General features: G+C 48.8%; 1 protein-coding gene across 1 annotated transcript in view; it reads left to right on the forward strand.

Moving 5' to 3' along the window:
- UCK2 (uridine-cytidine kinase 2) overlaps positions 1-11,168 on the forward strand; it is a 26,816-nt gene extending 15,648 nt beyond the window's left edge. The window contains 4 exon segments of the mRNA XM_019530855.1: positions 702-927; positions 7,501-7,598; positions 9,021-9,069; positions 9,421-11,168. Coding sequence (XP_019386400.1) covers positions 702-927; positions 7,501-7,598; positions 9,021-9,069; positions 9,421-9,560 — 513 coding nt within the window. The 3' untranslated portion in view covers positions 9,561-11,168.
- The last annotated feature ends 2,214 nt before the right edge of the window (positions 11,169-13,382 follow it).

Raw genomic sequence — 13,382 nt, forward strand, 5'->3', positions numbered from 1 at the left:
GAGCGTGGGATACAGCCATGCCAGTCCTGATCTGCATTTACAACTCTCATCCCCCACAATATCCCAAACTTATATGTCTTCAGAAGAGGCTGTATTTCTACAAAAGGCAGTTTTATTTTACCAGCTTTGGCATAGGCTTTATTACCCCAAAAGAGCAAGGTTTTAGAAAATCTTGCTCAGTTGGCAAAGTCAGACACTCCAAAGCTAAGAAGTTCCAGCATATATGTTGCCCATTCATCTTCAACCGTGTGTGTGTGAGAGATATGGTGGTGAGACGGATGATCGCTAGCCAGTTTCTTACAGGAGCTCAGTTTCTGGCAGTCCTGTGAGAGGCCCAGTGATCATATCATAAAAAGGTTGTACTGTGAATGGGGCTGGTCCAAGGAGGACCCCTGCCTTCTCCAGAGCAGGGCAAACTTTGTAAAATGCTGAATGGGTGGATCCTAGGTTATATACTTCATAGGCCTCCTGGATTAGCTTTATGGCAGTTGAAAGCAACAGCTGCCTGGGTGTGTGTAGTGATAGCAGGTAGGGGAAGGTCTCTTGCTACCTGCTTTCACCATGTTCTAGGAAAGAGTATGTTCTCTTAGAATTCCTTGAGAAAAGCCTTGCCATACTGGGATAAAGCCTGCCTAGTCAAGATGGGGGGTAGGGAGGTTATGTTTCTCCCAGGGTTTCTACTGGTGGGGAACAGGGCCTAGAAGTCTTTGCATTCTGTATCCTCCACCAGCACAGCTCTTCCTGTCCACTTGTTGTTCTGACTGGGGGCTCTCCTGTACAACAGGAAGGAGGAGACGGTGACCGTGTACCCGGCTGACGTGGTTCTCTTTGAGGGCATCCTGGCCTTCTACTGCCAAGAGGTCCGGGATCTCTTCCGGATGAAGCTGTTTGTGGACACGGATGCAGACACCCGTCTCTCCCGCAGAGGTAAGGCCCATGGGAGCCTACATCACCATGCTGGTGGGGGAAGTGCTGCTTAATTTAGCGTGCAACTGATCTGGAAACTCATCACTGGGAGATGTGAAAAGCAAATAGGTTCCGAACAAGAAGTGGACTTCCTGGGGTCAACAAAAGGGTATCTGGACTGATCCCTCATTAGAAACAGCCAGGACGTTCAGCCTTTATGATTCGGGGCATCAAACTGATCAGCTAGCACAACTGGGGAAAATCCCCACCTCCTCAGTAGTACTGGACTGTGCAGGACTTGTGCTGCCTCAAGTATCCTGTCACAGGATGCCTGACTAGCTGTGCTGTTCTGCTGTGGCAGCTCCTCATTACAAAAGGTGCTGCTTCCTCACAGAGGGGAGTTTACTTTTTTCCAAGGCCTGATTGTACTGAGAACTAGGGGTGTGCGAAATGGGCTGTATTCAATTCAGATTAGGATTCAGCCCAAACTGGGGACAGTGATTCGATTCATTGATTCAGATCACTGTCCTCAATTTGATCTGGCTGAATCCAAATTTGAAGATTCAGTATTGATTCAGAGAATCAGTGATTCAGCTATAAACACAGCTGTAAATGTTTTTTCTACATACCTCAAGGTACCAGGTGCAGCTCATGAACACTGCGATACTGGAGCAGATGGAGCATCCCACAGTAGCACGGGGTGAGGGGGGCCCTGCATGCTTGGCAATGAATCCGGAAGTAAACTGGAATCGCGTTTGGTCCACTTCCGGGTCTGCCAAGGAACGTGCTTGGGCACCCCCGCCCCCCCCCAGTTCCCCCCTGGCTCAGTGGACCCCAGGTGCTGCTGCTGCCATCCCCGACTGGTCCACTTCTGGGTCTGCTGCCAAGCACTGGGGAGCCCCCTGCTCTCCTTTTGGGACACTCTATGTGCCCCAACATTGCAACATTCATGAGCTGCCTGGTACCTCGAGGTATGTAGTAAAAACATTTAAAGCTGTGTCTACGTCCGAATCTCTCCAAATCGATTCAGAGGGTTCCAATCTGATTTGGAGAGATTAAAGGGACTCCTGATTGAATTCAGATTTAGAGATTTGGCCACCAAATCGGGGACCAAAGCTTTGCATAGCCCAATGGACAGCTATCTGCTATCAGTAGGTGCCCCAAGTCAAAAGGAGAAAGACAATGGTTTAAAGATTAGTCCAAAAGTTGATGCCAGCATGTGTGGAAGGGGGGAAGGGGCCAGTGGTCTACACATTCTAAGGGTAACTGTAGGAGGATAAAGTCTATGTGACAGTTTCTCTGCTGTGTGTAGATGGGAAGGTGTTTTATAAGGATGTGCCTGCGCTGTCGGTCTCCCCTACATATAGATGGCTTCTGCAGCTATGTCCCAGAACTGCACAAGCACCTACTCTATTGTACTTCAAACTACTAGAAATCAGCAGGTTGGGGTTAGATCCAAAACTGCTTCACTTGGTTAAGGAGCCTTGTAGAAGCTGGTGGATTCCCCGTGTTCAGATGGCTTTGCTGCTGTTCACTGGCTCTAACTTGCCAGAGACAGAGTGTTCAGGAGTACTGCAAAGCTACTGGGAATAGTAACATGGAGAATGCAAAAGGAAAAGGGCTTATGACATTGAGTTGTATTTCTTGACTGCTATCAAAGTGAGAGAATAATAGATTTCCCTTTTGATAACATGTTTCCTTGGAGTTCTGTTGCTACTTTTGTCCCATTGCTTGTCCTCTGCTAAGGCATACAGAACCTTCTGTCCACTCTGACAGTAATGCTAATGGTAGCAGCTGGTTGCAAGGTAAGAGCTGAGACTGAGGCTAATGTACTTTTGTTGTTGGAAATAAGTGGGCAGGTCAGACTTGCCAGTCTTTGGGGCTGCTGATTCCACCCTAGTTTGGCTTATACAGTATCTCTGAGTATCCTGGTTCCAGGCGTGTACAGCACAGCATATTAGATGAATTCAGTACTTTTGATAGGAGCAGCTCATCATGCAGAGGCTGTCATCCCCTGTGGCCAGCTACCCTTCACTTGGTCCTTAGGCTAGTTGGCCAGGCAAGCCATCATCAACAATTTAGGCTGACTCAGGCTGGCTTGTTTGCCAGGGTAGAGATGCAGGGCAAACTACTCTACTCTAACTTCTCTAAAAATACAATTCATCCTTTTGTCTTGCATTGGGCCTCTAGATCCTTGTCTTGGTTTCAGCTTTCTACCTGGCTAATGCAGGATGGCAGAGCACCCTGGCTTAGCATTAATTACAGAATGCAAGTTGCATTTCATGTCAGCAACAGGAAGTAACAATAAACTGCTGCAGCCATTACTTCACTGTCTATACTAGTGTTGCAGCCAGGACCTGAGCTGATGTCATCCATTGCAACCAACTCTAGTAAAAATGCCTGAGTTGACCACTGTAGGCACTGTATTGGACCCTTTGCGGAGACACCGCTTCACCTTATGTGGGAAGGACCTTGGGCATTCCAGGATCACTGAGACGACATAAGATCCAGTTTGCTAGTAACTGCAGTCTAAATTCTTAGGCTGCTTTGAAAAAAATCTTAGAGACCACTTCTGGGGGAAAGCATCTAAATCAGATGGATATCAAAAATCTCAGCTAAGGTGCCTGGGTATAGAGAGGACAGGTGATCAGATCCCAGATTAGACCTCCCTTAATGACGTTCACGAGTGGCACGTGCTATGTGAGTTGGCATTTTAAGGACTCGTATCCTAGAGAGGTGCAAGACGGAGCATTCTGCATCTGACACGTAATTCTTACTGCTACTGAAAAATTTGCAGGAGCACTGCTGTCCTCAAGCAAACGTTACAGTCTTTTTCAGCTATTATAATGTCATCATTGCTGATGAAAGCAGCTTTCAACACACCCCTCTCTTCTCTGCCCAGCCTGCTACTTCTGCATGAGTCATTGAGGGAGGTCACAGTACAGTCACTGCCTGAGGAAGAATTAGCAGGTCACAAACACTGCATGAATATCCTCTGGAAGAACAAGTCTCCCTTGTTCATGATATTAGGAATTCAGGATTTTTTGTCCATCCAGCTGAGTAGCCCAATTTAGCGAGGCCCCTACTGGAAGTTCCAAGAAAAAGTGAAAGTTACAGGCACTTGGCCAACAACAGAGAGCTTTGTAGAGTTTTTAACTATTTGCCTGCCTGCTCTGAGACACATCTGGTACTCTGAAGCATGCAAGTCAGTTACTTACCATTACTGCATAACAGTGAGATCAACAGCCCTGGAAGGGAGTGGATGACTTTAAGAACCAGCAACAGTTTCTTTCTGATGTAACAACTAAAGATAACATTCTCTCATCCCAGTGAGGAAACTGAATGAGCTGATTGGAACAGGACTTGTCACTTGCTATCTGAAAGGGGGTTTTGTAGACAGAGCACTTAAAGCAAGGTACATGTGTCTTATCACTGCCCACTGAAGCTCTCTCTACTCAGGCTTGGCTTTTTCATAGATCAGAGGTATCAGACATAGCCCACAGGCCAGATGTGACCCACATTGACAGGTCATATGGCCCACAAAGCTTTTTGCCATGGATGCCAGCAGGCAAGGAGTTAATGTTGCTGCCGCTCTACCCACTTGCCCCTCCTGGAGCTGCAGCATGGCCAGCACCCTGGGGGGGTGGGGTGACTGCAGCCCCAGAATTTGGTGGTTTAGGTTGCCACTGGTGACTAAAATTGGCAGCGTTCATCCCCTGGCTGTTGGCTACCTTGATGCTGTAATTCTGTAACCCCTGCTTTGGGAGTTGAACAGTGATGGTGTTAACTCCCTAGCTGCTAATGCCGGCACACTAACACTTGTAACTATGGGCAGGAGCCTGGCAGTCCCAGTGTGGCCTGCAAGGAGCCCTGCAATACCAGTCAGGCCCATGGGGTGAAATGATTGCTTTTCATCCTTACCATAGATGAGATCGGTCACTCAAAATTCTTCTCTCCCCCATCCCTGACCAGCTTGTACCTTCTAAAGAAGAACTGATTTTCTTCCCCCACCAATCTTTAGTGGCGTTATGAAAACTGACAGTCAGCCCTTGCAGAGCTTTTCCCCTGTCCACTATCTAGGCCTGCCTCTGTCACTACAGGGAAAGGAGAAGCGTGGCTGTGTAGAACCAAACAATAAGGTCATAAGGCACCACTAAATTGATGAACTGCAGAAACCAGGTGGATGGTGGTGTCAGGCTGGAATGCTGGATTGCACCATGCACTTGAGGCCCAAGAACAGCTGTCTGTGATTTTTATAAGCAGAAAGGAATTGTGGCCTTGGAAGGGAATTGGAAGCCACAGCTCCCAGAATGCAACACCAACAGCTGTACCTATCACTAGATTTGGGACTTGGTTTGTTGTTGGTTAGACCCACGAGTTTTCTTTTTCTTCAGGTAAAATCTGGGGTTTGACATTCTGGGTCTGCTGCCAGGTTGCTGCCCAGCCCCTTTAGGAAATTTCCTTCTCTGTGGGACTGATTACTTCCCACTGGAGTCAATTGGGAGGCTTTCTGTCTATTTCCAGGGGCCTATTCCAGCTTCTGGATCTGACCTTTGCCAGGGCTCCTTTTACACACCTACCACTTCCTGCAGCATACCTGTGAATTGTACTTCAGTATAATATAGGCCACTGTAAGCATCAGTGTAGTACTATTTAAAGCCCCATTCCTGTGTAGGGTGGGTTAACTTCATGAAAGCAGGATCAGAATCTCCCTACCTGTTACTGAGGCAGTGCATCTCCGCACAACAGTAAGACTGAAACCATGGTGGCCCAAGGGCATTGTACTTCTTGCCACCCTAGTCTACATGCTGGTGCCCTTGTTTAGTGCTGCAGGATTGTCAGTATCCTGCTCTCCAGCCACTCCAGCACCAGCTGCTAGAGAGGAAAGGCACAAGCCTCCCATAGTGTTTATATTGGGTTTGGGATGGTGATTGTCCCCCTGAAAAACTTTCCTTCTGTTTCTTTATAGGCCAAGCTTGCTTGTGCCATGAAACATGAAGATTTGCATCCTTGGGGAATTTGCTTGTCCTGGGCTCTTGCAGTAGTTCCTAAACTGTGCTGTGTTTGAAAGGAGCCAGGGAACCCTGCCATGTAGACTAAATTCAGTATGTGCTTTCTTCCCATTGGGTGGCTGGCAAGTGTCATGTGGAACCAGGGAGCCAAACTTGCCCTCTTTTCTTGCCCACTTGTTTGCTGCTAGAAAATCCCCGCTGGGGCTTTACCCCTTTTTCTAGGCATGGGGGAGAGGTGGTAAGAGCAGCCTGGGATGGGGCTGGGACATTCCGTGGCCAGGCAGGGATTTGCAGCTGAGTTTGCCAGCCCCTCCTCCCTGTAATCCTGTGGATTGTCCTGCATAAGGGCGTGCTTTGGAGCCCATAGCCAAGGGCGAACAGGAAAAGCAGGAGATCATTGGAGCTGTTGGGTCAGCTCCAGTGGAGCAGTCGGAGACCAGTTCTGTTCTGGCTCTGTCTCCTGCTAGCACAGAAGGCTCTGGATGTTTGCCGGGCCACTAGCCAGCCTCATGGGGAGCCCACAGTGACCTGGCTCGGCTTGACTTCTGGCATTTGGAGAAAGTTGCTAAATCACTGGCAATGCAAGTTCTGTTTCATACAACTCCAGGGCAGAAATTCCTTCAGCCCTGCTGGGAAGGGTAGGGTGTTGTCTGCACTGTGCCTCAGGGGCTGCACCAACGCCAGCTCCCAAATAATGGCTTTGTCCATCTGCGTGCTGGAGTCTAACTGCTGCTTGGGAGGAGGGGACAGGCTCTACTGGTCCCCTGGCAGGGACTGGTGCAAACTTTATCGGCACTAGGAGGGGCAAGTTGAGGGTGAGAAGGAGGCTGTGCTGAAACCCAACAGGAAACCATGAGGAGTGAGCAAGTGGTTCCCAAATGAAACGCTGACCAGCCACATCCCAAAAGAGGCATAGGTTTAGAACAGTGACAAAATCCATCCCACTAGGGAGGGGGTAGTGTAATTTACAACCCTTCAGTGTGAAGACCTGGGTTAGAATGCATGCAGATCACTTCTGGATTAAGATGCATCTGCTTTATGCAACCTACCTTTGGTCAGACTCTCTTGCCTGCTTTGCAAAAGGCAGTGTTTAAGTGCCAGCCCCTGCTTTCTGGAGTCTCTGCCCAGGGCCGGGGCTGAGAGGTATCAACAGTTGCATGTGAGAATCCTCAGAGTAGAGTAGTGCAGGGATGGCTGCAGCTTGGCCCAGAGATGCACTGAAACCCCAAGCGACAGGGAGCAGGACTGAAGTAGCATGGGTGTATGGCATGGATATAGCTGAAACATGCTGGCTGATGCTGTGGGGGGGGGATGTAACCAGGCCCACCCTGCTGCACCCAAACTGCCTGCAATATCAGACAGCCCTTGGCTTTCAGGCACGCTCAAGAACAACCCATTAAACAGCAATTTACTGGGCTGGGGTGTGGCCTTAAGAGGCCACTGCCAGGGGAAGTGAATGCAGCCAGCACCCAGCTCAGTGGCCTGTGTGGGCCTCTGGGGAAAGGGGTGTGGGGGGCAGGGATGTGTTGATCTATGTAATCTGGCTCCTGACTGCATGTTTTTGTGTTTGCTTTTTCTTTAGTGCTACGGGACATCAGTGAGCGAGGCAGAGACCTTGAGCAGATCTTGTCTCAGTACATTACCTTCGTCAAACCAGCCTTTGAGGAATTCTGCTTACCAGTAAGTAAGAGAAATAATAATTCCACTAGCATGATGAGAACTCATCCTTCACCACTCTTTGTTGGAGGAGCTCTATTCCCACTGAAGCCCAACACACCCTGATGTGCCAGGCTGGACTCCAGGCATCGACTCAGTTGGCTTCATGGTGGGCCAGAGCCAGCTGGAGCAGGCACTATATCAGTTGCAGTGATCAGTGCATTCTGACTGGGATTTCCAGTCCCAGCTACATGCTGCAACAGTAAGGGAGCTCTCTGCCAGCAAGTATGTGCTATCCTAATGGCATACAGCCTGTCCTGGATTTTCAGGCATGCTGTGTTGGGACGTATGGAATGCTATTCCCACCTCCACCTATAATCGATGCCTGCTCGTATCATCTGCTTGCGCAGCCCCAAGGCTAGGGCTGAAGGAGAGGCTGTGAGTTCTTTCTGTCATGTGCAGCGAAACTGCATTTTCCCCTTCCTGGCTGGCAAGGCACCAGGCTTCCGAGCAGAAGGAAAGCTTGGGTGCCAGCTCTGAATTCCTGTAATTGGAAATGGAGTGATTTCGGGCACTAGTAATGGAAATGGCGCTAATCCTTTCTGCAGCCACAAAACTAGCAAATTTGATGGACCTAGGGGAACACTCAACTTAAGGAACCCACCTTGCCTGTCAGTCTCCTGATTTTATTTCTGCCTCATCACCTAAGCTATTATGGTGTACTGGGAGCATGATAGGAGCATGCCAGTCATAGAGCTCACTGCTAGCCTTTTCATTTAAAGCATGAAATATTTTCACTGGGTGAAAGGGTCGTCTTTGTTTTTACTGCTTCCAGGCCTGTTTTCTGGGTAGGCCCAGCAGTGCCAGTGATGCTGTCAAACACTTGGCCAGCTGCTCAGGTTTGATTGTTGGTGCAAGGCCAGTGTCTGGGCATGAAGTTGCCATTGGCCTCCCAGAGAAGGAAGGTGAAACCAGGCAAAGACTGGGGTCCTACACAGTTTTCCTTTACTGCTTCAGGCCGTGCAGATGCACTGAAATTGCATCTCAACTTCAATTCTTTTCCGGCCTGAGGCAGGCCATTGAGGAGTATTCAGTGACGGGTCCCTTAAAACACCAGCAGTGTTCCTTAAAGCACCAGCTCCAGGAGTCATGTGATCAAATTAATTTTTAATTTTGTTTATGTATGGCTTTTTCTAGCTCTTGCCAGTATGACCAGAGTCTCTGCCTTCTAATGCAGGGCTTTAGGCTATCAAAGATTCCAAAATGTGGTATTTGATGAGAACCCTGGGTATCTTTTAGCCCTGCCCTGCCCTGCCCAGCATTCTGAACTCCAGTAGGCAGAGTCCTGGAGCCTCCTAGGCAAGGAGCAGAAGTTATGACAGTGCCTCAGAGCTGGGGGTCTTCTAGCCTCTGCTTCCTCCTGTAACATGGTCATCTTCTTTGCAGACCAAGAAGTATGCTGATGTGATCATTCCCAGGGGAGCAGATAATGAAGGTGAGTGCTTACTGATGGGACTCCTCTGGATTAATCCTAGATGTGTCCTGTCACTAGGAAAGTTGCTGATTTTTGAGGCATGGTCTGGACTATATGGGCACTAAAGCTAGTAGGGGGCCTATCTCATGTAATGCTGCAAAATGAAGTGCTTCTACATTGAAATTTACTGAAGAAGAACGTGTACTCTTTGGGGAATAGGTCCTCAACTGCTGTGAATCAGCATGACCCTGCTGGCTTGAATGACTCATGCTTTCTGGGGAAGAGGATGGGGTGCGTGCATATGGGAAGCACTCGGGTCACTCCCTCCCACCAGGCTAACAGCTGACATCTCCCTCTGCTTCTTCCTCACAGTGGCCATCAACCTGATCGTACAGCACATCCAGGATATTCTAAATGGAGGACTCAGCAAACGTCAAACCAACGGCTGCCTGAATGGCTACACCCCTCCACGTCAGAGGCAGCCTTCGGAGTCGAGTAGCCGGCCTCACTGACACCCCTGCCAGCTGCCTCGGGACCAGGCTGGGGTAGACAGCAGTTGTGCAGTACTCTGCTTTTCTACATACTGTGTCCTATTCATTCCCCCTTACCATGTATTTAAGAAACCAAACGGAGACAAATGCCTTGAATTTTGTATGTTTGGAAAAGCCGCGAGAGGAGCATCAGAACATCCAGGAGCCTGCACGCAGTGGGACTCGTGCTGGCTTTGCTCAATAACCACTCCAGTACGGAACCAGCTATAAATATCTATACATATAGAATTGCTCTATTTTTGTGTAAATGTAGAATAATGTAAAACTACTTGCCATAAGGGATTTGCCAAACTTAGTATTGCTGAGGGTGGTGGGGATGGGTAATGGGGAGGTGCTGGGGTGGTGAACTGCAGCTTACTAACTATGTGCAGATATGGAGGGAATCGCCAAAGGTTTCAAATCTAGCAACCAAGGGGTTTAAGAGTCTAGGAGCAGCCACTCTACTGCTTGGGGGTGGGAGTAAGGTTTGTCCTGCAGTGTGCTGCTGTGCTTTTGATGTTCTGTGTGTGGTTTGCAGACAGCCCCCAAATGCTCTTCCTGACCAGGAGAAGGGCTGGGTTGTGACTGACAGAAAGAATTGGGGACAGGGCCAAAGATGGGGGGGACCCCTTGGCTGAAACCTGAGGGGCTTCCCCTCCCTGTAACTCTTCCTTACAAGTGATCCACAGCCTCAGGATGTCCCTGTCTTTATCTCTCCATGGTGTTGCTACCCAGCCTCAGACACGCCCCCATGGCAGCAGTTCTGGGGTTTGACATGACTTGTCCCAGTAAGAATTGAACCTACCTCATCTACACCTGTGAGCACTGCTGGAGTAATGAGAGTATCAGCAAGCTCTGAGGTATCTGTGCCATCTGAGCAGAAGGGGCAAGACAGCCCCACTAAAGAAGCGACAGGTTTTGCCATACTGTATAGAAGGCGGCTTACCTTTTGGCTTACAATGGCTGAGGTGAAGCCTACTTATATCATAGCTGAGGAAGGATCCCAGCCTGCCTGGGAGGAGAACAGTTGGATTAGAAGCTGTAGAGCAGCCCCTCCCAGTAAGTTCTGTACAAGTAACACCATGCCTGGGCCCTGCCAGTCCATGGTGCTATGTGCCAAAGTTCCTGGGTCTGAAATGATTAGCTGTGCCAGTGTTTTTTGGTGAGACTCAGGAGCATGCTTCTAAGATGGGAACGTTGATGTAATTCCAGCCCTTGAAATCTTGTACAGCTTCTACCTATGGCTGCTAGAGCAAACCATTGAGTATCTTGGCTGGGATTCTTGCCAGGTGGTCAGACTTCTTCCAAGCTCTCCCCTACTGCCTGCCTTCTTCAGTAGCCAATACCTGTTCTCCCTGCTAAGTGTGGGCAAAACTTGGTGGCAGAATTGGCATCGGACCTGCTGTTCACTCCCAGCAGTTTGGCTGTGTTTGCTTTTCACCCAGTACAAGAGAGTAAAGGGACAAGAAAAGGCCCAATTTAAGCCTAAGGGAGTCGCTGAGCTGGGGACATTGATAGATAGCTTCAGAACTGGTTTGGTTGAGGTGTGAATTGGAGTGACTTGTCTGCTTTCTCTTTTCTCAGCCCCATAAAAATGCTGAACTTGTACATACCTGTTGCTTGTAACCTGCCAGGGTCCCCACAATGCTGGATCTCGAAACCAGTGTGATTACAGCTTCTTCCCCAGGGCTTGCTGAAAGTAACTGTTGGCTCCATCCACAGTAGAACAGGGTCAGGGTTCGAGTGCCCTTGTTCACCAGAGGATTTAGCATAGGACTGATATGACAGTGCTGCTGCCCTGTGCTAAGTTAGCTGTGAGGCCTTGGTGTACAGGAGGAGTGAGTGCCCCAACACTGGCCTCAGAGGTCCTCAAAGGCTCCAAAGATGGGAGTGGTGGTTAGAGGCTTTGAGCTTTGCCCAGTGATCACCAAGAAGATGCTTTGCCCTCTTTATGAGGTGCCTGGCATGGGACATGGTGGTTTCCATGGGAGCTATCTCTGCTTGGAGTTGTGCTTGGCATCCTATGCTTCAAATCTAATGCTTGCAGTTGGTCTTCAAGGGCTACCAGTTGGCTAGGAGTTGTAGGATCCTTTAAGGCTCCTACCCATCAGCTCTGGCACTTAAGAGTTAAAGCAGTAAGGACTAACTCCATTGGCCGAGGTCAAGGACTTGCTTTTACTTAAGAAGGCAGTGAAGATAACAGGTGCCCAAGTCAACACTGCCAAGGACAAACATTCTCTTGCTTTCCTGTGCTTGGGCATAGCAACACCTTTTTCCCTTGGCAAATGGTTTGGGAGTACATGATCTTGGCCACTACAGGGAGGTAGGTAGTGATCACTAGGTCATTCCAGTTAAGACAGATACTTTCCCTTGGGTAAGAGCAGGTTGCAGCCCTGCAAAGATGCGAGACAGCTTCCAGAGGCACACTGCTGGGTGGGGGTGATTTAAGGTTAAGTACTGTTCTCCCCTCCCCTGTAAATAAAGATGGAACAAATGGATCCTGGTGCTTTGTCTCCTCTGTGTGTGGTGCATGCTGGCTGGATTACAGTCTTTCTACTTACAGGTCTAGAATAAGGAAGGCAGTTCCAGCTTTGCAGGGGACAGGTTTTTGTCCCAGCATTGCTGGAGCAAAGGCCCCATGTGCACATGCTGTTTTGGCCAAATCTTGTTGGAAATCACAGCTTTAGATTTCCAGCTGGCTAAGTAGGTAGCATTTCCCTCCTGGCATATTCCAGGCTGGTTATTGGATACCCTAGTCTAGACTGGTTCTTCAGAACCAGCAGAAAATTTCCATTCCAAAGTTTTCATTTAAAGCAACTCTAGATTTCATGAAAAGAACCAAATGCTGTTGGTCCTAGCCCAAGGCAGTGTCAAGGAGCTGAGGCTGGACTCAGCTTTTTTTCCTATTAGGATGTTACCTTTTTACCTAGTGGGGATTTTAAAAAGTAGATTTCTCAAGCGTTTCTAGGGTGCAGTTGTGATCTGATTTGCACTCAGTTACAGCTTGGGAGCAACAATCCTAAGTGTCCTTTTTAATAACACTTCTCATTGCATGAGGCTTCACTACCTAGCTATTGAGCTGTCAGGCCACAGTTTGCCCCAGCTCTTTGCTGTAAGGATAGTGAGTAAGGCATGACTCGAAGTCTGTCACCCCAGCCTGAACCTAAATGAACTTTGGCATTTTCCATGGTGAATTTGACTTGAGTGTCTTTCATCTCCAGACAACATACTTGTGGGGAAAGCCTTGTCTACCCACAGGTGCCTAAAGCAAGGTGGATAAGCTTAAGACCCTTCCTCTAGTATATTGCTAGACTCAGTGGTTTCCAATTGGGGTTCTGCAATAGGTCATTAGGGGTTCCACACACAGAGACTGGGAATAATGGCAGGGTGGGCTGGGAAACTGAGCTTCCATTACCTGGCCAGGTTGCCTGGCTCTGCATAAGTCTGTAGGATAGGGGTGGAGGTTCGGTGGCAGAAGTGGTATGAAAGCGGTTTGTGACCTTAGGAAGTTTGAAACCCACTACACTAGACTTTCTCTAGGTTAGTGGCTGGCAGCCTTTTCAGGCTGCAGGGCAAAAAGGTCCAGTACAGATGAAAGGCAGGCATGCAGCATAGGGCAAGCACCTGTTGTACCCCACCACCAAAAGGTGCAAAGCCCTATGCCCACAGATGAAATCAAATGGCTTCAGAGGCATGTGGGCTGTAGATTGCTGACCACTGCTCTAGAGAGTCTGGGGTCTACAGCCTACAGATTCAGCCCTGTCCAGAAATTGGGCTGGTGAGAGATTGTTGAATGGCATTTTA

The sequence above is a fragment of the Crocodylus porosus genome, unplaced genomic scaffold (genome assembly GCF_001723895.1).
Source record: "Crocodylus porosus isolate Cpor-Errol unplaced genomic scaffold, CroPor_comp1, whole genome shotgun sequence".
Classification (NCBI taxonomy): Eukaryota; Metazoa; Chordata; order Crocodylia; family Crocodylidae; genus Crocodylus; species Crocodylus porosus.